This window comes from Lathyrus oleraceus, chromosome 5, assembly GCF_024323335.1.
Source record: "Lathyrus oleraceus cultivar Zhongwan6 chromosome 5, CAAS_Psat_ZW6_1.0, whole genome shotgun sequence".
NCBI classification, from domain to species: domain Eukaryota; kingdom Viridiplantae; phylum Streptophyta; class Magnoliopsida; order Fabales; family Fabaceae; genus Lathyrus; species Lathyrus oleraceus.
The window spans coordinates 255838774-255865418 of record NC_066583.1 but is presented as its reverse complement, the minus strand read 5'-3'; the positions used below and the strand labels follow the sequence as shown (position 1 = coordinate 255865418).

Sequence of the window (26645 nt, the reverse complement as noted above, 5' to 3'; positions counted from 1 at the left end):
TCTAGCATACGATCCATTCTGATCCTTCACCCCCAGTAACGATGCAGCCTAACGGACGACTCGTTCCGCAACTCAGATACGATCTAGCGTATGATCCATTCTGATCCTTTATCCCCAGCAGTGTATGAGTCATTCAGATTCTTATCTCATCCTGATTCGGCACAGCATACGACTCCTCCAACAAGTCCGATACGGTCTAGCATACGACCCATTTGGATGTTCTTTCCTCAGATACTATCTAGCATACGGTACATTCCGAGGTGTAGTCTAGCGTACGACTACTTTTCGTCAGATGCAGCCTAACGGACGGCCCATTCTAACTCCCCAGTGAAGTCGACGGCCTAATGAGTGACTCACTATACGGTCTAGCGTATGACCCAGTGACACCCATGACTTCAGATATCTTCTAACATACGACGCACTCTGAAGCTCTCATCATCAAACTTCCTAGATGGCATCTTTAAGCCCATCTCCATCAAGACTAACTAATTGACAAGTGCAAATTTTTGGGGCGTTCTAAGTGTTCAATATTCTTCCACCTCCAGACCACGAATGGTGTACATACCATTCTGACTCTCTCGGTTCAAGAATATTGAACAGGGGCAGCTGTCATACCCCAAAATTTGCCCGTTAATATTTCAAGACATTTTTCAGGGCACTCCGACTCATTTTTATGACACTGATCTTAAAGGAACAAAGGCCCAGCTCACGAATGGCCCAATCCAGAAAATGGCCCAAACTGGCCTGTTCGCTACACGCTCGCCTAGCGAACGTTACGTTCGCTACACGCTCGCCTAGCGAACGTTCGCTACACGCTCGCCTAGCGAAGCAAACGTTCGCTACCAGCTCGCCTAGCGAAGCTGACAGACAACAAAAAATTTCGGGCTTCGTTCTGAGCCCATTAGGTCATGAAAAAGGGCATTATAAATACCAACACTTCAGTAATGAAAAGAGAACGAAAAAAGGAGAGAGGAGAACTCTAGCAAGCAAACCCTAACGCTCACAGACGGAAAACCCTAAACGAAGCCCTGAAGGAAAAGCCGGCGGCGGCAAGGTCACTTCCGCTCAAGTCGATCCGATCAGCCAATTCAAGGTTACAATTCGATTACAAACAGGTTGGCATTGTTATTACTACCCTATGTTCTTAATTTGCACATGATATCATGATTGAATTTATGAAACTATCTTAAGTTTTACATATGAATTTAAGTATGCATGAACCGTTGAATGTCTAACCACATAATCTCTGTAATGAATGCTATAAAGTGTGAAGCTTGCTGCCATTATATCGTTATTAAAACCGGAATCCGCAGCCGCTCGCTAGCACATCGCTAAGCGAGCATGCAGCGAGTATTCGCTAAGCCTTCGCTATGCGAGGCAGGCGCGAACCTGACAGTAGCCAACTTTTCTGTTCTGACTTTTCATTCATGTTTTATCATAGCCAGGCATTGTTTATTTGATCCTATTACTGTTGTGATTTCTTTTGCGGTGTAATCCTCGATTGCACCCTGATTTGGTATGCTAACCCGTTTGTTGAATTTTGCAAAGGTTCATATGTCCCAGAAAAAAAGACCGCCGTTAGGTCTTCCACTTTATTTGTGGGGTACCCTTGTGGAGGCTCACCCTAAATTGCTTAATTAATTTTAATGTGTTAATTTTAATAATTAATTTTAATGTGTTAATTTTAATAATTAATTTTAATGTATTAATTTTAATGTATTATTTTTAATGTATTGATTTTAATGTGGAGATTCATCCTAATTACCTAATTAACTTTAAAATATGACCTTTAAATATGTGATCTTGGACCTCTCTTTTGCCTTACGATATTACGGTATTACGGTCATGTCCCGCGAATGTGGGGATACACTTAGCAATGGCCCTTCGATTAAATCATCATAAAATAAATCATAGTCCCTCGGGTGTTGCCTTCGAATATATGATTTTGTCCCTCGATGACCCTTCGGTGTAGCCTACGGTTAAATGATGATCGTCCCTCAGAATGCTAAGGTATCCCTACAACTGTTGCCTTCAATGACCTATCGATGACCCTACGATGACCCTTTTACATCCAAAGGATAAAACTACTTACTTCTCAATAGTAAGGACAGTTTTACTCTCACAAGGATAGGAAATGCCCATAACGACCTTAGGAAGGTATAACTCTCAATTACTGGATCATAACCTAAAACATTTTCCACCCTCACACTTTGCAAGTCCTAGAAAATCACCACTTGGTATACATTCATACTAGAATCATTACCAAGTTATATTTTTCTAAACTGTTTTCCAAAATCAAACGAGATAAATACTTTGTATACATTCATACGAGAATCATTACAAAGTTAAACTCTCTTTTCGAAACATTTTTAAACAATTCACCAACACTTTTCAGACAGAAATATAAGTGATCCAGCAATTAAGAGCCCATGGATAACCATGGATACAAAGGGTGCTAACACCTTCCCTTTGTATAATGTACCTCCCGAACCCAAAATCTATTGAGGTCTTTCCTGTTCTTTTCCACCTTTCCTTATTGGATAAAAGAAAAGTCGGTGGCGACTCTTGCTATCCGCGACATTGCGATAAAAAGCAAAACACCCCAAGTCAGTTCACCGTATGACATCGACCAACCCCATTTATCGGAGTAACACGAAGAAACACATGATCTCCCTCTTGAAACTCAAGTGACTTCCTCCTCTTGTCGTGATAACTCTTCTGACGACTCTGAGCAATTCTCATCTTCTCCTGAATCATCTTAATCTTTTCCGTAGTCTGTTGAACAATCTCCGGTCCAACCACAGCACTCTCACCGGACTCGTACCAACATAAAGGCGTCCGACATCTCCTACCATACAAAGCTTCAAACGGTGCCATACCAATGCTCGAATGAAAACTATTGTTGTAGGTAAACTCAATCAAAGGTAAATAACAATCCCAAGCACCTCCCTTTTCCAAAACACAAGCCCTCAAAAGATCCTCTAGTGACTGAATCGTCCTCTCAGTCTGACCATCAGTCTGCGGATGATACGCAGAACTCAATCTCAGCTTAGTTCCCAAAGCCTTCTGCAAACCTTCCCAAAACTTCGATGTAAATCTAGGATCTCTGTCCGAAACAATACTCGACGGAATACCATGCAAACTTACAATCTTCTCAATGTACAACTCGGCTAATCTCTCTAACGGATAATCCATTCTGATCGGAATGAAATGAGTCGATTTTGTCAATCTGTCAACAATCACCCAAATAGCTTCAAAATTCTTAATTGTCCTCGGTAAACCAGAAACAAAATTCATACTGATACTATCCCACTTCCACTCTGGAATAGCCAACGGTTGCATTAGCCCAGATGGCTTCTAATGCTCAATCTTTGACTTCTGACAAGTCAAACAAGAATAAACAAAACTCGCAATTTCTCTTTTCATTCCCGGCCACCAAAATAACTTTTTCAAATCATGATACATCTTCGTAGCCCCAGGATGAATACTCAGGCCACTACGATGTCCTTCCTCAAGAATACTCTTCTTAAGTTCGGTAACATCCGGAATACACACCCGATTACCAAATTTCAAAACACCATTCTCATCAACCCTGAATTCACCACCTTGACCTTGATTCACTAGAGTCAACTTGTCCACCAAAAGCACATCGGATTTCTAACTCTCTCTAATCTCATCCAGAATACCACTTGTTAACTTCAACATTCCCAATTTAACACTATTGTGAGTACTCTCACACACCAAACTCAAGTCTCTAAACTGCTCAATTAAATCCAATTCTCTAACCATTAACATAGACATATGTAATGATTTCCGACTTAATGCATCAGCCACTACGTTTGCTTTACCCGGATGGTAATTCAAACCAAAGTCATAATCCTTCAGGAACTCTAACCATCTCCTCTGTCTCATATTCAGCTCTTTCTGATCAAACAAATACTTTAAACTTTTATGGTCACTGAAAACCTCAAATCTTGACCCGTACAAGTAATGCCTCCATAACTTCAGAACAAATACCACAGCTGCCAACTCTAAATCGTGTGTCGGATAGTTCCTCTCATGAACCCTCAATTGTCTCGAAGCATAAGCTATAACCTGCTTGTTCTGCATCAACACACCACCCAAACCCAACAATGAAGCATCACAGTAAACCTCAAATGATTCCGACGAACTCGGTAATATCAGAATAGGAGCAGTAGTTAACCTTCTCTTTAACTCTTGGAAACCTTCTTCACACTTTAAGTCCCAAACAAACGCTTGCCCCTTTCTAGTCAACATCGTCAACGGTAACGCCAACTTAGAAAATCCCTCGATGAACTTCCTATAATAACCAGCCAAACCAAGAAAACTCCTTATCTCAGAAACTGACTTCGGAGCTTCCCACTTAGATACCGCTTCTATCTTAGAAGGATCAACAACAACACCATCTCTTGAAATCACATGACCAAGAAAACTAACCTCTTCTAACCAAAATTCACACTTAGACAGTTTAGCAAATAACTTCTTTTCTCGCAGAACTCCCAAAACCACTCTCAAATGTTCAGCATGCTCTTCTTCAGATTTCGAATACACCAAAATATCGTCAATAAATACCACAACAAACTGATCTAGGTACGGATGGAAAAATCCTATTCATATACTCCATAAACACTCCAGGCGCATTAGTCACACCAAAAGGCATTACAGAATACTCATAATGTCCATACCTTGTTCTGAAAGCAGTCTTCTGAATATCCTCAGTTTTCACACGTATCTGATGATAACCCGATCTCAAATCTATTTTGCTGAACACACTCGCACCAACCAACTGATCCATCAAATCATCAATCCTCGGCAAAGGATACCGATTCTTGATCGTCACTTTATTCAGTTGCCTGTAGTCCACACACAACCTCATAGTACCTTCTTTCTTCTTAACCAATAACACTGGTGCACCCCACGGTGACACACTCGAACGAATAAATTTCTTATCCAACAGATCTTCCAACTGACTCTTCAATTCAGTTAACTCAACAACAGACATACGGTACGGAGCCATCGACACCGGCCTAGTACCAGGTACCAAATCAATCGAGAACTCAACTTCACGCTCTGGCGGTAATTCATTCACTTCTTCCGGAAACACATCAGGAAAATCACACACCACAGCTAGATCGCAAATCACCAGTTTATCTTTAGCCTCCAAAGTCGCTAACAGCATAAACAACTCTGCCCCATCTGCTACTGCCTCATTCACCTGCCTTGCTGATAGAAACAAACTCTTTCCTTCCTCAATCTCAGGAAATATCACAGTCTTATCAAAACAATTGATATAGACTCGGTTAAACACCAACCAGTTCATACCCAGAATAACATCAATCTGCACTAGTGGAAGACACACTAGGTCCATCCCAAAGTCTCTACCAAAAATACTCAAAGGACAATTTAAACAAACTGAAGTAGTAGTCACTGAACCCTTCGCAGGAGTATCAATCACCATACTTCCATGCATCTCAGATATCTCTAACTTAAGTTTCACAGCACAATCCAAAGATATAAAGGAATGAGTCGCACCTGTGTCAATAATAGCTACAAGAGGAAAGCCATTAATATAACACGTACCTCGGATCAAACGATCATCTGCAGAAGTCTCAGAACCCGATAAAGCAAAGACCTTGCCTCCCGACTGGTTCTCTCTCTTCGGCTTAGGACACTGTGGGCTAATATGACCCAACTCTCCACAGTTGAAACAAGTCACAGTCTTCGACCGACACTCTGCAGCCAAATGACCACCTTTTCCACACTTGAAACACTTCCTCTCAGCACTGGTACACTCATGGACATGATGTCCAGCCTGACCACATCTATAACACTTAGCAGGGGCACTAGAGTCTCCCCCACTAGGCCTCTTCATCCCACTCTGTCGCTGGAAACCCTTGCCAGCTGCATACGGTTTCCCACGATCATTCTGATTCTTGCCTTTCCTATCAACCCTCTGCTGATAGCTCTCCGCTCTGGCTTTGGTATCCTGTTCAAAAATCCTGCAACAGTCAACCAAATCAGAAAACACTCTAATCCGTTGATACCCAATAACCTGCTTGATCTCGGGACGTAACCCGTTCTCAAACTTCACACATTTTGAAAATTCCCCAGTAGCCTCATCATAGGGAGTGTAATACTTCGACAGCTCTGTGAACTTAGCAGCATACTCAGTAACAGACCGATTGCCCTGCTTCAATTCTAAGAACTCTATCTCTTTCTTTCCTCTGACATCCTCTGGAAAGTACTTCCTCAGGAATCTCTCTCTGAACACAGCCCAAGTGATCTCAGCATTCCCAGCAGATTCCAACTCAGTGCGGGTAGCAACCCACCAATCATCTGCTTCTTCTGACAGCATATGCGTACCGAACCTGACCTTCTGGTTATCGGCACACTCAGTCACTCGGAAGATCCTCTCGATCTCCTTCAACCATTTCTGAGCACCATCTGGATCGTATGCTCCCTTGAACATTGGAGGATTGTTCTTTTGGAACTCACTCAGTTGACGAGCAGCTCCCATTCCCACAACATTCGGATTCCCTCCAAGTACTCCAGCTAGCATACCCAGAGCCTCAGCAATCGCAACATCATCTCTACCTCTTCCAGCCATCTCTATTCTGAGTTAATCCAACAAGATAAAACAATAAGTACTGATAGGGTTACACAACACCTATCCCGTACAGGGAAAACAGAATAATTACGACTCGACTCGACCGACTATGCTCTGATACCACTAATGTAACACCCTTCTAAAATACCCCAAATATTTAATTAAAATAGCAATATATCAATCAGAGTAATTATGCAATTAAGGGTGTCACACAATCATTTCACACCATTCACCATAATAACTGTCATGCTCTTTTATTAATTCAAAACATAAAGCATTTGCACAATACGCAGCGGATAGAAATCAAATCAATCATGCAAAACATGTAACACATTACATGTAAAATTATTCAACAAGGTAAAACATCCCGTCCCGATGTTACATCTATCAGAGCATGACCCACTAAGGAGACTACACTAGACTCCAAGCACTAGCTTCTACTCAATCACTACTCGTTACCTGAAAAATAGTTGTAAGGGTGAGTTCCTCAATCGATATAATAAGCATTATAAAATATCATGTAATGCTAAGTAAATAACACATTAATCACCCTAATCATATCACCCATTCGGTAACGGCACATCAACTCAAATGGCATACTCAATACCAACACAATTCATACTCATACTCAATGCCAACACAAACACACTTATAATATTGGAATACATCCATTCATATTATACACAATACATACATTATGCAATGAGACTCCATGCATGCGGTACCGACTATTCGTGAACATATAGTTCACCTCACCGATCAAATCCAGATACGGCTACCAAGCCCACTAGTCCCACTCATTTGAGACCTAGTGACTCACTCACTAATTCCTCACCACGGGAATTAGCTACCACCAACTCACTAGTTCCTCACCACGGGAATTAGCTACCACCCCAAAGGCTATGCTATGCACGCTAATCACCTAGCATGCAAACATCAACAACAATCCACAATGATTTACTCACTAATTCCTCACCATGGAAATTAGCTACCACCATAAAGGCCACAATATGCATGCTAAATCACCTAGTAATGCAAAATCATCAACAATAATCCACAATGGACATATGCTCACACTCTAAGCCATAAACAGTCCATTCACAATTGCATACATAACATATACATTCACAGCATTATGCATACCATCATACATTCATCAACACATGTATCAAAACATCATATCATGTCAAATAATTAATCACAGTATTAGCACACTCCACTAATACCTATACTGCTCAAAACAGCGGGAATTAATCCCTATTACATCATACGCCAATATAGGCCAAACACCAATTATGCACACATTATTCAAATATTAATTTTTCCAATTTCCAACAGTGTTAACCGGTTAACGCCCTGGGTTAACCGGTTAACGCAGGACAAAACACGCTTCCTGGCCAATTTTAACAGTGTTAACCGGTTAACGCCCTGGGTTAACCGGTTAACGCAAACAGAACAACAATTTCTCAGAAATCACAACAGTGTTAACCGGTTAACGCCCTGGGTTAACCGGTTAACGTAGACAAAACAGCAATTTTTCCCAATTTATAACAGTGTTAACCGGTTAACACCCTGGGTTAACCGGTTAACGCAAGACAAAAAGCTGTTCCTGCGATAACACGAAGCAGAATGCAGAATTCTCCGTATTTTCCGCCGTTGGAGGACTTCCGGACCTCCGATTCCGATTCCGTAAAAAGCTATACGTTCGGGAATTCACAACTCACACAACTACAGATTCAATTACAGCTTTAACACAACTTATCCAACACAATTTCTCAGCATTCAACATCCCAATTAGGGTCAATTCAACGGTTTATCACTACCCATTACATGTTAACCCATAATACCCATTAAACGACGATAAACCCCCCTTACCTGAGTTAATCCGGCGAATCTTTAAGCTTCAAGCTTTTCTCTTCTCCAACCTTCTTCCTCTTGCTCTGCCTCTTTGCCCTTTTCCTCTTTTTGAGCCGCTTCTCTGTTTTCACGTGAAAACTCTTTTTACCAAAATGGAACTCTTTTTCCTTATTTCCAACTTATATATATTTTCCTATAATTATTATTCCAATAATAATAATAATAATAATCCAATAATTCCAATTATTTAATTAAATTAATAAATATAATATTAACTTAAATTAAATAATTATCTTATTTTTATCGGGGTGTTACATATACAATATGTTTGTGAATCTCATGCTCTAATCATTCAATGCATCCGTTTAATATTATTCTGTCCATTCATTGCATTCATGTGCATTATTCATGCATTCATGCATCATTACTTAATTTCTTACATTAAAATTATTTTAGCATTTACATCAAAATTATTTTAGCATTTACATCAAAAGTATTTTTCATTAAAAATCATTTTGAATATTTGCATTAAAGGAATTTATTATTAAAAATCATAATCAAATTCATGCATCTCATTAAAACTCATTTTTCAATTGCATTATTTTTTTTTTCAAAAATTGACTACTTGATTTGAATCAAACTTTGAACCTGATTCAAATCAGAAGTCTGAGAGTTGTAAGTTTTTGGGACTGTTCAAATTGATTTGAGTCAAACATTGCACTCGATTCGAATCTAAGTATTTTTTTCTCAAAATAAAAAACTTGTGATTCGAATCACAGTTAACACTTAATTTGAATCACAAACCTAAAAGTCACGAAAATTTGAATTTGTTAAGTTTTTCTTTTAACTTCATCTTTCTCATTTCATTTACAATCACTTATCTTACTAAAATCCATTTTTGCGAAAACTCTCATAACACCAATTCTTCATCGACATTTGTCTTCGATCAACTCATATCATTATCACTTATCATCAATCATCACTTCACTTCGCCATATTCATCATCAAAACCTCTTTGCCTCTATCAACAATGTATTCAAGCCTCATTCAAAAGAGTTTGTCAGAACACAACAGGGAAAGAGACTAGTTTCAACATCAAATCAATCTCCACCTCTAATTCATAAAAGGGCAAGAAGCAAAGTGCAAGCAAGTAAAGATTCATATGATGGCAAAATGAGTAAGAAGTCAAGTAAGAATTCTTCTTCTTCAAACCAAGTTATTTCTGCTTTATGTTACAAGGTTAAACATCTATTGTATTAGGATAGTTTGAAAGTGTACTCTGAAAAGTTTTTGGACAAGCCTATCGAGCTTGAATATTATGTCGACACATCCTCTGAGATTGAGTTTAGAGCAAAATTTCTTAAACCATTTCCTGACCATAAGCTGTTGAAATTTATTGGTTTGAACAAGATATTTAATCCTAATCATGTCAAGGAATTTTACTATAATCTTGAGAGAACTAATGCTGTAATTGAGAGTAGGTTTAAGGATTGTGTAATTAAGTTTGGCTATAGTGATTTCATAAAGCATTTTGGTTTAAAGACTGAAGATTCTAGTTTAACTGTTGCGGAGTCATCTCAGTATGATAGGATTTTGTTTGTTTAATTAATCTCGAAGTCTCTTTTTTATCACATTGGCATGGCAAATTTCCATATCAGTCAAGTCAGGTTTAACATGCATATTCTTCTTTGGATTATTGTCAAGGTGTTCTACAGGAAGCCAAAGAATTGGGCCAGAGCTGACGATTTTGACTTCTACTTGATATGGGATCATCCCTCAAATGATGGATTTGATTGGGTAGAATTCATCATTGAAAGGATGCTTAAATGCAAATAGAATCCAAAAAGGCCTATGTTTTTCAATTCATCTGTGCATATGATTCTAGAGCTTAATGGGTTTGTACCAAAGGAAGAAGACTTGGTGAAAGTTCCAAAGATTCTGGATGAATCTGGAGTTTTTATAATGAGGTATTAATGAGACACTGACGATATTTATTACTACCTTGAGAAATCTGACAGGAAAGTGTATGATGATCGGGTTGTGGAGCTGGTGAAAGATCCTACGGATGAAGTTGGTGCATCTAGTACCGGGTTGTCGACATATTTTAATTAGCTGCTTGGAAATATTCTAGAAGATAATAAAGTTCAAAGAATGCATCATGGTGTGAATTGAAGCTGTTGCTAGGGAAGGTAAAGTAACCAAGGAAGAATTGAAGGCCGAGATGCAAGCTGGTGAAGCTCAAGTCCTTGCTAAAGTGGAATATGTGAGAGCTTTTATTGATCACCTTGGTATTTCCACTCCCATCTTTCATCTTGGTGGTTATGATCTTGATCCAGAGCCTATTGACCCTATTCCAGATCCCACAGCTGCTACGTCTCACTCTAATGAAACAGTTGGCCCACCCTGATTTTATTTTTAGTTCCTCATGCATATCATATTTTTACATTTGCATTTTTGGATAATTATTTCATTTTGGATTGACTATCTATTTTGTGATTATTGACTCTATTTTGATTATTTAATGTAGGATGAGTTTTCAGTCACATATGTTGTGGTATCTCTCTGATTCTTATTTTTCTATCTTTATCTTAATCATTTTGTTAAAGTTGCGTGTTGCGATAATTGGTATCATATGTGATTTTTGTAATGTGTGTTTAGTTCGCTATTTTGAAATTCTATTTTTGGCTTTTGTATTATCATAGATTCAGCTATTTGCATTGTTTTTCTCTATCTCTCTTTTTCTTTTTGATATTTGTCAAAGGGGAGAATGTATTGAGATATTATCGATATTTATGTGCATTAAGTGTTTAATGCAGGGGGAGCTTTACAACTTAAGCAAAGTGTTGTATGCTCATCTGTAATGCCCTAAGGAAAATCACACAGAATTCATTTCATCGTCAAAATCCAAATAACGCTTAAAACGATTGATCAAAATAATATCTCCAAATTTGCAAAACATAAAAAATGGGGATACATGCAGTTATATTATCGTTTACTTGTTTTTATGTTTTTACAATTTGAGTGTATGTGTTATAATCAATTCGCTTATTTGTAATTTTCTTATCATTAAATATTTTTGTGTTTATATTTTATTCACATTTGAGTTGTATTGTATTCACTTTTGCTATTTTAGTTGTACCATTAAGACCCTTCATTACTCAATAACATTAGAAGGTTGATTCGTGATAATGTTCCTTTTTTAGCATAAAAAATTGTTGTTTTGTCATTTCATCAGGCGTGACTTGAATCACAAGTTAGATCTGTTGAATCAAGATGTAGAGTTACTTTATTCGAATCAAGTGGTAAGTATGATTCAAATCAGAAGCTTTGTGAAAATTATGATTTGCCTATGGATGAATTGATTCGAATAACCAAATGAATCTGATTCGAATCACAACCTCACGTGACCCGAATCAAGTGTTAATCCTGATTCAAATCAAATGTCTCCATAAAGCTAAATTTGAGTTATGCTCTAATTGACTCAAATAAGATAGTTAAGTTGACTTGAATCACAATTAATATCTTGTGATTTGAATCATGTTTTCTTCTTGACTCGAATCATAGCTTCACAAAATCCAATTTTCCATCTTATATTTAAATAGTTGTTTCGTTGATCCAAAAAAATTAGAGTGAAACTAGTGTGTGAAACCCATGGAGACAAAAAATGTCATTTTGTCTTATTTTATTTAGTGTGTCTATTACTAGCATCTTCAATCTTTTTCTTATTTTATAGAACAACTTCTTAGGTGTTAATGTATGTCAGATTCACTTCTTTTTGTTGTACTTTGTTCTTGTGTAATTTGTTGTTGTTTGAATGAATTAGAGAGAGTGGGTTGATGAATCTTGTAGTGTTTCATGGTTGATCAAGCCATTGATATCCATCGAGAACCAATACCCATTCATCTAAAAATTTGAGAAAACCTTGTATGTGTATTCTTTATTTATCTACATCTAATTCCTTGACTAACACCTTGTGAATTACAATGTTTGTGAGATTTCTTGGCAATGTTTATTATCTTTATCCTTAATATTTTTCCATTGTTGAGGATCTTCATCTCTAAAGATTGAGTATTGAGGGAGACTAGTGGTACATTAAGGTATATAATGTTTTTGTGTGAAGTTTGCTATTTGTAACAGGTGCATGTATCATTTCTTGAATTCAGTTTGATTTTTATTGGTATCTATGAATGAGAGAGTTTCAATATACTCCATGGAAGACTTTGGCGAGATCAAGTATCAAGTGCCAGTAAGGAAGATTTGGAAGTTATCCATCTTTGGTGTAGTTGGAGAAAACGTAATGACAACTGCTCAAACAAGAAATGAGTGGGATCAGGTGGATTGCCACACGCAAATACTTGGAGTAGGCTATTGGATCAAAATCTTTAAAAATCTTGTTTTTCTTAGCAGTTTGAGTGTTTGCATCGACAGGGAAAATTATCGTGTGATAATTCATTGTAATTAAAATGCTTGTATAAAACTTATCAAAATAGTGAAAGATCGTAATCATTTTTCAGTGGTTTTTAACACCATTGAAGAACGAACCAGGCAAAGCAAGGACGAATGCCGAACTCCTATACACCTCAGTGTATCTTTTCTTATTTCATTATCTCCTTTTTAATTTTTTAGTATTCATTAATATCGTCACTGCATTATTGCATCGTTTGCATGTTATATAAGTTAAACCGTGCTTATAGAGATTTAATGTATAAATCTAGGTATGTGATGCATCAATCTTATTGGAATATATCATAAAGTCAATTATGTTTTAAAAAAATATTTAACTAAAGAGTTCTTAAATCATTTTTTTGTAAAGCGACTTAGATTATCTTGTGATTGACTTGCATTAGAAGCAATCAAGTCTTTAATGATATTATGTATTATGCCACTTAGTTTAATTTATTGAGATGCTTTCAAATTCTCTTAATATTACATTCTGCTTTTGCGTTTTTTAAAATATCTGATTTTGTTTATGAGATCTGAATTATTTTTAAAATTATCTTTTAAAAAATAAATTTATTCGAACACCTCTACTAAATCTCTTTGTATTTATATTTTCACCAAAGATAATTTCGAACCCCTCTACTAAATTTCTTTGTATTTATATTTTCACCAAAGATAATTTCGAACCCCTATACATATTTCCCGGATATTGTCGCGCGTTTGCTTTAGTTTATTTTAATCATTTTTTTTTGGTTATATTTGAATTATTATATACCTTTTGAGTTGATTTCGTGGTTTTGTATAAATTTGGTTTATGTTGTACAATATATCTCCTTTATTTTCATTTTACTATATATACTTCTGGCTTTTAAAAAAATGATGTCTCTATTATGATTCCCACCACACATGTCATAAACTACAGTCCTCAAATTTAGGGATAGATTTCATAGACTTGCCCAAAGGAAATCGGTGTAGTACCAACCAATTAGTATCACAAAAGCGCAAACCACCACGCGCCGTATTGGCGCGTACTACATAAAGAGAAAATTCAAAGTTTACCGCAGTCCAAAAGTGATCAAGATCTTAGTCTACGCTATCACATGCGCCGTCACCAATAACACTGATCACATACTATACTCCGTTTGCGTCTCCACTCTACGCACCTTCCTCTCTCTTCTCTTCTCTCCTCATCCTAACCTCATATTCCAAGGTACAATCACTATCACCGATCATCGCCATGATCCCCTTCGTTTATCAATAATCTCGCATGTCTTCGATTCCCTTTCATATGGTTGTTCTCGAAAAAATTGAATTCAAATTCATCATTATTATTCAATAAAATTGTTAAATCCCGGTTTTTCTTCTGTTAATACACTATTCAATCTCAGCCTTTCGTTTTTCCATTATCCGTATTTTTTTTGTTTATTTTTAAAATATTAATTTTGTAAAATTGGCTTCTAGGTTTCCCATTTTGTTGACCTAGGAAATAGTAATTAATATTAATTTATTTATTGATTTATTGAGGTGGGACTGTATTAAAGTTATCGTTTGTTGGTTGTTTGGTTCAATGTAGGATAGGACCAGTAAGGTGTAACCAAATATAGGGAAGAGTTTGGTGGGGATTAGGAGATATAAGAGTTTTATTATATAAATAAAAAAATATGGCTGATTTGGTTCAAGAGGAACAAAAGGTTCTTGGAATTGACGAAGAGGGACAGAACAAGGGAACTGAATCTGAGGGAAACAACAACAATAACAACAACAACAAGCGTACACATTTGGAGGGTCAAGGAGAAAAAGATATGCAAGGGAATCCGATTCATAGATCCAGTTCAAGGCCTCAACTTGATGTTAGTAAAGCTGAAATTCAATCTAATGTGGAGGATAAGTATCCCACCATATTGTTGCCTAATCAATCTGATGATTTGTCTCACCTTGCTCTTGATATTGGAGGTATGGCTCATGAATGTTTCATGCTTTTGGTGTTTTGTTATCATCTTTTTTTTGTTTTGTTTTCACCACATCCACCTGTATCCGCCCGACTAATCCGGTTCGTCCCTATCAAGTCCAACGCCAATCATCACTGACCAACTAATGTTTGGTGTTTTGTTATGATCTTTGTTCTATTCATTTTGTTACTATACATGGTTTTTGTTGTGTTTTATTTCCTTTTTTTTGGTGGGGGTTAGAGTTTGTATTTTGGATTAGTATCTTCCCTGAAGTACTAATAACTAATAAGTAAGTGAAATGCATAAAATAACTGCCATCTTTTAACCAACTTTCCTATTACAGTGAATATATCAGTTTGGATTTTTTTTTAATATTTTATTTTTTACTTTTTGAGGTTTTCACTGTTTTGATTCATATTCACGGATTTGTCACTGGTCTATTCTATGATTACTTTGATTCAATTTTAGAAAAATGAGGCACTTGTAGTATATGAACTATGCATGAAACTTGATCTCTTTCATTATATGGACAGGATCTCTGATAAAGTTGGTGTACTTTTCACGGCATGAAGGCCAATCAGATGATGATAAAAGGAAGAAAAGTTTAAAAGAGCGGTTAGGGCTTTCTAATGGAAATAGGAGAAGCTTTCCTATTCTTGGTGGAAGGCTTCACTTTGTCAAGTTTGAAACAAGAAAGATCAACGAGTGCTTAGATTTCATTCATTCAAAGCAGCTTCACCGAGGTGGTATATAGTCTGCTATAATAGTATTGAGCATTCAAATATCATTTTATTATTTTGTTGTTTCTGTGTTCGTTTAACCGAATTCAACATTGCTAAAAAAGTTAGCACATTAATACAACTTAACTTATGGTTCTGAAAATTTTCTCTTGCTTAAAGGGTTGGAGTCACGTTACTCAGATGCTGCGGCTAATGAAAATGCCATAATTAAGGTAACTTCGCGTCTTTGTTCTCTTGGCTTAACTAGAAGCTATGCTCAAATATCTTTTCTGTTTGGATTATATATCATTTCTTCAACTCATCAATTATAATTTATATGAGATTGCAAATATAAAGCTACAACCTTTGGCTGCTTATCACATGTGTTAGTAGTTACTTTCAAAGTGATATCTGATTTGCTCTGCCCTCTAGTATAAAAACCAAATTTTGAGGATTTTTCTGTTCATTTCATTTGTTGTTGTTAGTATTATTTGTAATTTTAGCATTATCTGTTTTGGAAAAGTGTCAAATTGGATTTCTTTTACCCCTTTTCTGCTTGTCTTATGCTTTGATGGCTATGAAATACTAGACTAATTCATTCATTTTGTGACAAAGGCTACTGGAGGTGGTGCATACAAGTATACTGACCTTTTCAAAGAAAGACTTGGGGTTGGTCTTGACAAAGAAGATGAAATGAATTGTCTTGTGGCAGGAGCGAATTTCTTGCTTAAGGTGGATGCCTGTTTTAAATTATCCTTTTCTCCTGCATTATGCATTTTATTTGAGTCAGCTTGACAGGGGAGGATGTATTGTCTCTGAATAAGTATTAGGTACTTCGCATTTTCACTTATTTAAATGAATAATCATAAATAAATAGTTAAAACGAGAAACAGTTGTTTGTCTGACTTAAAAGTTAAGAGCATTTCTTTGGCTAAACTTGGTTATGTTTATAATTTGGTACAACCAAGAAGCTTAAAATTTTTAACATGCTAGAGTTTTTATATAGCTATAGCTGATTATTGCTTATTACTGTATTTTCCTTAACTTTTCACGTTTCTTGCTACTAACCAAGATCTAATTGGAAACCATGTTGGTTCTGTCTTTTAGTTTGGAAATTGTGAACAGGGTGTGCTATGCTACTAATTATTTCTTTTTTACTGATCTTATACTCTATAATTTGCTTGCTCTCTCTTTCTCTATCTCTCTCTTGATATCTCTGATGAAGTTCTACCACTTCTTAGTAGGCAATTCGACATGAAGCTTTCACACACATGGAGGGCAAGAAAGAGTTTGTTCAAATTGACCATAATGATTTGTTCCCTTATCTTCTAGTTAACGTTGGTTCTGGTGTTAGTATGATCAAGGTACAGTTTTTTTTCGTGTATCCTAATTTTCTTATACTTTCAATCCCTTTGGACAATGTATGATAGAGATTACCAGGTTATGATACTTTCTTTTTATTTGTCATAGGTTGATGGGGATGGAAAGTTTGAGAGGGTTAGTGGGACAAATGTTGGTGGTGGTACTTATTGGGGCTTGGGAAGACTGTTAACAAAGTGCAAGAGGTTATTTTCATGAGACCTGTTTTCATTTGTATCTATTATTAGTTTAAATTATTGACAGGGTGTTTTGTTGAAATGAATTTCAGCTTTGATGAGTTGCTTGAGCTAAGCCAGAAAGGAGATAATAGAACTATTGACATGCTTGTTGGGGACATTTATGGTGGTTTGGATTATTCTAAGGTAAATTTTGCAGTTGATCTTATTAGTATATACAATAAATGTTCATCGTATAGCGAGAGAAAAAATGCAAATTAACTTAGAGTAGATAAATATGAATCATTTTATAATATTTTATCAATCGACATGGCTAAGTATTCTTTGGTCTTAAATAATTCTAGATTGGTCTATCGGCTTCCACCATTGCTTCAAGTTTTGGGAAAACTATATCAGAAAAAAAGGAGCTTGAAAACTACAGGCCTGAAGACATATCACTCTCTCTTCTACGGATGATTTCATACAATATTGGCCAGGTGAGATGGAAATTATAATATGATCCATTTTAGTTCTTAAATATAGGCAGGCAAACCTGTGAGTCTACTTGTCCATTTGTCCAATCCACTATTCAGAATCTCACTGTTAAATTTTGTAAATTAGACATGTAAAACTACAAAGTTCTCTATCATCTAATTTCACTTTTAACTTTTAAGTACATATGTGTCATCGGGAACCACTTTAAGTAATTCCAACGTTCAATTCTAGTACTTATTTTTCTTCCAGCAAATACCTGACAATCCTGTGTTCTTTTCATCACTCTGTAGATAGCTTACTTAAATGCATTGCGATTCCGGTTGAAGAGAATATTTTTTGGAGGATTTTTTATCAGGGGTCATGCTTATACAATGGACACTCTTTCTTTTGCTGTTCAATACTGGTACATAAAATGCCTAAGAGCTTGATGTAACTAGAATATTTTTCCTCTAAATTAAATTACTACTTTGACTTGCAACTTATATAATTTTTTATTTAGGTCTAATGGGGAGGCACAGGCAATGTTTCTGCGACATGAAGGCTTTCTGGGAGCTTTGGGTGCATTTATGAGTTATGAAGAGCATGGTTTAGATGACCTCATGGTGCATCAGTTAGTTGAAAGGTTTCCAATGGGTGCTCCATATACTGGAGGCAAGATACATGGCCCGCCACTTGGAGATTTGAATGAGAAGGCAAGTGATAGGAATTTGAAATATCTCAATTGTGCTGGTCATCTGCCCAAGATAATTGGGTGTTCTGGAGTTAGTGTATTTAGTTTAGCTTAGTTTTTCCACAAAAAGTTAGTCCTAACAACCATTACTTCGATGCCAGTTTATTAAGAGTGTTTTTTTAGTGGGCATCAATTCCTTTACCATCAAGGACGTTCCATTTTCTCCCTCAGTGGTTTCTCTTTGAAGCTGCAATAGTTAAATAACTAAAGTAACTCCCTCCACTAATAAGATTCTCGGGAATAGCTTTCAATGTCACCCTATGGAATCATATCCAACTGAGTTGGAATATACCAACTTGAGTAGGTAGTAAAGACAAAAAGTATAGAATATAGTAGTTACCTCATGGCATGAAATTATAAATTGAAATGAAGTACAGTTCGTTATACTCCAAAAAAGCACTGGCTATTTGTCTGAATTTTTTATTGATTGATTTTATCATTTCTTGAAAATTCTTCTAGGTGGTTATAACACTGATGTGCCATAGTATTAAAGGAATATACCAACTTGAGTAGGTAGTAAAGACAAAAAGTATATAATGTAGTAATTACCTCATGGCATGAAATTATAAATTGAAATGAAGTACAGTTCGTTATACTTCAAAAAAGCACTGGCTATTTGTCTGAATTTTTGATTGATTGATTTTATCATTTCTTGAAAATTCTTCTAGGTGGTTATAACACTGATGTGCCATAGTATTAAAGGAACTGATTTTAGTAAGTTCCACTGTAACAACTGTGCACTAGCTGTGCAATATATTTGCTAAGTCTAACTGATCCCTAGAATCAGAAAACTAATCCCTAAGATCTAGGAAACTAACTAACTGATTTAGTTAACTGTGCAAGTCTATAAATAGACCACACCTCTTGTAATTCAAATCATGTAGTACAAACACAGAAAATAGAAAAGCTCAGTTGAGATCTCCCTCTCTCTCAAAATCTATGAATATAGAATTCTAACAGAGTTATATGTATAGTTTTCCCCACTTAAATTTTGAAGTGGCTCACTCTATTAGAAGTTTGATGTGATTGGAGGTTCCAATGCAGATTTCGTGGATGGAGAAGTTTTTACAAAAGGGAACAGAAATTACTGCACCTGTACCGACGACTCCTGTTGCTGGAACTACTGGACTTGGGGGTTTTGAAGTCCCTTTGTCAAAAGGAAGTGCTTTGCGATCTGATGCGAGTGCTCTAAATGTTGGTGTTCTCCATCTAGTACCAACCTTGGAAGTGTTTCCATTGTTAGCAGACCCAAAATTGTAAGGATTGTTGTGGCATGTGCTTGCACCTCTTAGATTGAAATTTCACACCTATTGGGCCGCCCTTACGTTGATATGTTCTTGTCATTTATATTGCCACAGATGGCAATTGAGAACTGTATATATGTGTTGGCATAGATGCATGCACGTATCATGTATGCATACATACACACACACACACATATAGTGGCTTATTGCAAGAACAGATCTTGACCATTAGATTGTTTCACACTAATTTCTAATCTTGGCCATTCATGTAAGGTCAAATGGTCAATATTTGATCCACTGTTATCACTTGTTATGTAGCTTTGTATTTATTAACTATGGTATGTGTGCCTTTTCATCAGTGAAAATGTGTTAATTTTTAAAAAATCTGCTATATAAGGCAATCCTATGTTATCACTTTTCATTATTCTGTTTTTCAGAACTAATATTAAATTGCATCTTTCAGGTATGAGCCCAATACAATAGATCTAGCAGATCCCAGTGAATTAGAGTAAGCAAATTACCATTAATTATTAGTCAATTAAGGCTTCATAGTTTCTAGTTTTTCTTCTGTTGATAACACAATTTATATCTGATGTAGATATTGGCTCACAATTTTGTCAGAGCACTTGCCAGATCTTGTTGACAAGGTAGAAAACTAATGTTGTCTTGAAAGTTGAAACCTCTGTCTTCATGCTTGTGTCTTTTTTATGCCACAAAAAAATTAAAATTGGAACGAATAACTATTCGTGTATTAAAGAAAACTAAAACACTGAAGTTCAGGTTTCTGCTTGCAATAGATAACCTCTTGTATCAATAAAAGTGATGAGAATATAATAATGTTAATAAGGCTATATCAATTTTACATATGTCAAGAAATATTTTATATTAATAAATACAAGTGAAAACAAGATTCCTTCCTAAAAGAAACCCAAAACTCAAGCACCATGGGAAACAGGAAACAATATTGACTAGGAAAGGCTTGCTAGTTTGTCTACATCTCCATCATCGAAATCCCTCCGTAGAGCCTAAAAAATATCACATGAGCACCAAAGATCAAAAAGATTACTCAAAACTATCTTGCAGGTGAACTGTGTTGATATAATGACAACCTATCTTAGAATCAGATAGAACTGTATAAGTTCAATACAAATACAGAGAGAATGATTATATGTGATCTTAAACTTAAGCTATTTTATAACTGGCATTTTATAGCTGTAAAATATTGCTATTTATACTTTGGCTTTTAAAATATTTCTGTCGTCAATCAGTTGGGGCACAGCCTATACCTGCTCTTGTAAAACTATTGTATTTTTGTGTTGAGCTTGTTAATGGTCTGGATACAACCCTTGGCTCACTTTATTGTTCGGTTGTACTGCATTGTACCTCCTCTTGTTGAGAGTAGTATGTGAAAAGACAAACTGTTAAGTTCTAATTTATTTTACGATTTTGATATATACAGGCTGTTGCTAGTGAAGGTGGAACTGATGATGCCAAAAGAAGGGGTGATGCTTTTGCTCGTGCATTTTCTGCCCACTTGGCAAGGTCAGACTGATATAAGATTCATTATTGAAGCAGTTGTATTTTAGCTTTGTTATCTTTAATCATCTAGTTTAATTCTAAATTAAAAGTTATTGCTGGTCAAGTGCTCTTGCACTGTGTCTCATGATTTTGAAAAACTCCTGCCAACAAAAAGATATGCATGAGAAGCAACTAGATTTTCCAAACACCATAATTTTTGTGTGAGATATATACGTGGATCATGTCAAAGTTACTATAATTCACAATATTGGCTAGTTCGGTCTCTTTTTACCTTATACCACCCTTTTTTTAATTTTTTAGTATATCTATTTTTTCAACTATAGCATATTAGCATGTGAAGAGAGAAACCCATAGTGTGTAATGATGAGCTAGGGTGGGTGGGTGGGTGTTGTATTTGACTTAAAACTTGTTATCCGAATGGTAGGGAGTTATTTTTGACACATTATTCTTTGAATATAAAGACAATGCGATTTGGTGCGGTTCCCACTCCAAGTAAACCAAATATCTAGCATTAAAGTTAAAAAAGATTTTAGGATGTCCACCCTCTTCCTTTTTCACAGTTTCACCAACTAGATCATGAAACCCATAGAATAAAAACTAGAAAACTGTTCAGATGGAACTTCAAAAATTGTGTGAACATCCCTTAAACTTTGTCACATTATTGATGTTGACACTGTATTTATTACGGTTAACAAAATTTTGAAATTCATGGACTTTATTTGGTTGAAGTTCTCTTTCCACTAATCAACTTGCACACCAAATGAATAGGTTAATGGAGGAGCCTTCTGCATATGGGAAGTTAGGTCTGGCCAATCTACTGGAAATGAGGGAAGAGTGCTTGAGGGAATTCCAGTTTGTTGATGCCTACAGAAGTATAAAGCAGAGGTAGTTATGCTTTTAAATTTAAATCTCTATTTGGACTATGTATAACCAATTGCCTTCTGTGAGTCCCTTGAATTTTTTTTTTACTGAAAATTTAAACATGAATTGATTTTTTAATTCATTCACATGAATTCTACTGATATTTCTATCTGTGATTACTGGTTTGTATATGTATAATAGGGAAAATGAAGCATCACTTGCTGTTTTACCTGACTTGTTTGTGGAACTTGATAGCATGGATGAGGTATGCTGGAATAATATTACAATCCTCTAGATTTAACGTATAGGGGGTGTTAGTATAAACTGGTTAAGTAATTAATGTATCACTCCTAATTTAAAGAAAATGTGCGTTGATTTAACTAATTTTTTAATAAAATTATGACTGAATGAGTTGGTTAAATTTTGAGGCCATAGTAATTTGTACTCTTTTTGCTTCTGCTATGGTCTTAAGGCACTCTAGCTTCTAATAAATCTTGTTGCTACCAGTAATATGAATCTCCTTTATTTCAGGAAACGAGATTGCTTACTCTAATTGAAGGTGTTCTTGCTGCAAACATTTTTGACTGGGGATCTCGTGCATGTGTGGATCTCTATCATAAAGGAACAATTATTGAAATTTACAGAATGAGTCGCAATAAAATGCGCAGACCATGGCGGGTAGGTAGAGTTGAGCATATCTGTTGATAAGAATAATCTTTTTTTTTTTTTTTTTAAATTTATTCATCATAGTTCATAGTTGAATACCAATATAACTTTTACTGATCTAGGTGGATGACTTTGATGTCTTCAAAGAGAGAATGTTAGGGTCCGGAGGCAAGAAGAAGGCTCCTCATAGAAGAGCTTTACTTTTTGTTGATAATTCAGGTGCTGACATTGTTCTAGGGATGCTCCCTCTGGCTAGGGAGCTCCTTCGTCGTGGAACTGAAGTGAGTTCACTTTCAAGCTTCTATATTTTGGAAAATTTAAAATTTTGTATGACTTTATACGTGTTTGATCTTAAGCAATCCCCTTCCAAAAAAATTGTTGACTTTATTTGAATTTAAACTTGGTCATTTTAATAACGGGAATGGATAACTTTGGCATGGTTTTTTTCGCTATCTTTTTTATGATTTCACAGATCAAGTAAAATTATGATTGATTATGCTGTAGCTTTATATTCTGTGCATGCATGTGCTGCATAAGTTTGCATCAGGACTCAGCAATAATTCAGTGAAATAAAGTATAGTTAGTTTGTTATTACGGTAAGATACAGTTACCAACGGTTAACAGCTTGCCAAGCCTGCATAATCGGGATACAAATACCAGCAATTACACTATGTACTTCATAATAATTTTCAGAAAGCCTATCTTTCTCTGAATTCTTCTCTACACCAATTCCTACCATTGTTATTTGCTGGTACTTAGGATGATATACAGTCACTTTTGTCAATGTCTATAAATATTGTTGTTGCCATGATAACAATGGACGTGCCTTGCAGGTAGTTCTGGTTGCAAACTCGCTACCAGCTTTAAATGACGTGACTGCAATGGAGCTTCCTGATATTGTAGCTGAGGCTGCCAAGGTTTGTCTATTTTTCTGAACTCTTGTCGGTCTTTATTTTATTTTACTATCATGTCTTTGTCATATTCAGTTACTTCTCTTTGTTACGCCCACCCCCCTTTCCTCCTTGCATTCGATGGACAAAGCTGGACTAGCTAAGGTCACATGGGTTAATGAAGAATCCCCCTGGATTTAAATTTTGTTTGCATTTTGATAGACACTGATTCAAAATATGGAAGAAATTTGTCTTCATTGATAAACAAATCTCACTGTTTTAGGTGACTTGGTTTGGTTCATTACCAGTATGAATTCCTCACTTTCTAACTGACTCTCTAATTAACACACTTCTCCAACCAAGGGAGTTGCCTAACACATTTATTTATGTTATGAAAACCTCAGTTTCCTAATGCACTGATTTTAATGGAAGCCATCACCTTTGCTATCTCATGTTCTGGTTTTCAAATAATTTAATCCTTCTCCATTACTTGTAAAACACTACTTCATTTTGTCTGTTCTTCAACCTAATAAAATTGTCTTGTAGACCTTACTTTACCAAAATGGCATAGCATTCAATGTGAATTGAATTAAAAAAGAATGACTAGATGTCATTTGTGCAATTTCATGTATCTTCAAAAGGAGTTGTTAGAAGTTCCAAATACCCCTGTCCTTTTATTGGTATTATTTTGACCATTATTCTTCAGTGGAACTAAACTAATCTTCCTGTTTATAGCATTGCGACATTCTAAGGCGAGCTGCTGAAGCTGGAGGCCTGCTTGTTGATGCGATGATTAATACAGATAGTTCTAAAGAAAATTCATCTTCGGTCCCCTTGATGGTTGTTGAGAATGGATGTGGCAGTCCATGTATAGACTTAAGACAGGTCAGCTCTGAGTTGGCTGCGGCTGCAAAAGATGCTGATTTGGTGAGAGGATTGTTCTTTCTTTTCTTTTTACAACATTACTTTGCATATAGGAGTACAAATGAGAAACATATTCTAATTGAGTTTTTTGTTATCTGCAGATAATTTTGGAAGGGATGGGTAGATCTCTACATACTAACCTCTATGCTGAGTTTAAATGCGATGCTTTGAAGGTAACATCTCGGGTTAATGGTTATTATAACTGTCGGATGAATTTAAGTTAACTATTTTGTCATTTGGTTTTGGTTTAGAGTTTACTTAGCTAATGCTTCTCCAAAATTCTATTTTTCTCGTATCTCGGGTTAATGTGATCAAGTACAGCGTATACATACTAACGTCGGATAGTTTGATATATTCTTCTACTTTATCATCTTTTACTTATTTATTTTAAATCTTCTTGGCAGCTTGCGATGGTGAAAAATCAGAGATTGGCTGAAAAGTTGATACAAGGGAACATATACGACTGTATTTGCAAATACCAGCCTTCTAGTTGAAAGCTTCAACGAACGAGCTGATTGTGTAATTTGAGCTTCCAAGAGGAATAACCGATGTTCAAATTTAACCTTATGTATCTTTTGTTTTTGTACAGATGCACTTTAAGGTTTTCATAGCTTAGAAATTTTCACCTGGATGGAGCTTGTGGGGGAATAATAGTGTCATGTTGTAGGTTAAGGGAAGCTTATTTAGACTGTCACACTTTGTTTAATTATACTTTGGATGCTTGAAACAATTGTATTTTATATGAAGCCACAACTTTATTTTGTATATGTTTGGTTTAAACACTAATCATGAGATTAAAAGGGGATTTCTCATTGCAATTCATTCATTACTCATCCATTCTGGCGAAATTTTGAAAATACTTAGAATCAGGAAATTGAAACCCGAATGCATCCTAACCACGCAAATTACAAGTAAAAAGATGCTCGAATATTGAAATTTTGATTTACCCATTGCTATCACATGGGTTGAACACAAGCAATTTGTTTTAGGGATATGTCCGGATACTACAATTTGGATTCATCCTTTGTTATTACTTAGATAGAACACATAATCAATTTGTTCTTATGATTTTGTTTGGATATTGAAATTAGGATTCACCCATGTTATCACCGCATACACATCATTACATATACATAACACATAAACAATTTGTTTTAGGGGGTTGTCTGAATATTGACATCAATATTCACCACTGTTATCACATATATTGAACACATAAACAATTTGTTTTAGGGGTTGTCTGAATATTGACATCAATATTCACCACTGTTATCACATATATTGAACACATAATTTGTTTTAGAAGTTTGTCAGAATATTAAAATTTAGATTTACCTCTGATATCACATACACCTATGTAATCACATACACGGATCATTTAAAATAACACAACTTAATATAAATCTTTGTTACATGCACAAAATGCATAACAAATATTTATTAACTTGAATCTAACATGACATTTTATCACAAACAAATGTTTTAGGACATCTCATAATCTTTAAAATATTTGTGGTTGATCTTGAAAGTGTCACATCCATCTTGATTGGATCCTTAGTTGCGTAATATGGAATGTACTCCACATAACTCTTACATCTGCATCTATCTGCAACTCAAATTTATTGAATTTAATATTTCCTTTATTATCAATGTTGATGAACAATATTCAATCTAAGTCATTCTTCGATTGTCAGGGTAGTGTAAGAGACTCTTCTTATGCCGTTAAAGTAAATAAATGCAATATATTAATATTGATTCGTTTTGGAGTGTTTTTTAACAACATATGAGATATATTTATATAAATTTTAGATCATCATGGACCATACAAAAACAATCTTTTCTCAGAGGTTGTCTAGAGATTGAAATCTGGACTCACTGTCATACCCCAAAATTTGCCCATTAATATGTTAAGACATTTTTCAGGACATTCCAACTCATTTTTATGACACTGATCTTAAAGGAACAAAGGCCCAGCTCACGAATGGCCCAATCTAGAAAATGGCCCAAACTGGCCTGTTCGCTACACGTTCGCTACACGCTCGCCTAGCGAACGTTCGCTACACGTTCGCCTAGCGAACGTTCGCTACACGTTCGCTACCAGCTCGCCTAGCGAAGCTGACAGACAACAAAAAATTTCGGGCTTCGTTCTGAGCCCATTAGGTCATGAA

At 35.8% G+C, this 26645-nt stretch overlaps 1 protein-coding gene across 2 annotated transcripts; it reads left to right on the top strand.

Annotated features, from left to right (window-relative positions):
- Positions 1-13901: 13901 nt before the first annotated feature.
- LOC127083631 (pantothenate kinase 2) lies at positions 13902-25242 on the top strand. Of its 2 annotated transcripts, none has more exons than XM_051023951.1 (23): positions 13902-14135; positions 14499-14878; positions 15408-15617; positions 15774-15826; positions 16209-16325; positions 16838-16957; positions 17064-17158; positions 17242-17335; positions 17494-17625; positions 17914-18026; positions 18123-18315; positions 19398-19609; positions 20061-20105; positions 20196-20244; positions 21057-21139; positions 21905-22021; positions 22199-22262; positions 22529-22675; positions 22786-22944; positions 23497-23580; positions 24289-24480; positions 24579-24650; positions 24882-25242. In XM_051023951.1, exons 2-23 carry the CDS (start codon positions 14587-14589, stop codon positions 24969-24971), a joined length of 2733 nt encoding a protein of 910 aa, XP_050879908.1. In that variant the 5' UTR covers positions 13902-14135; positions 14499-14586; the 3' UTR covers positions 24972-25242. The 2 variants fall into 2 exon arrangements, with proteins under 2 accessions (XP_050879908.1, XP_050879907.1); XM_051023950.1 differs by having other exon boundaries at positions 15408-15620.
- The last annotated feature ends 1403 nt before the right edge of the window (positions 25243-26645 follow it).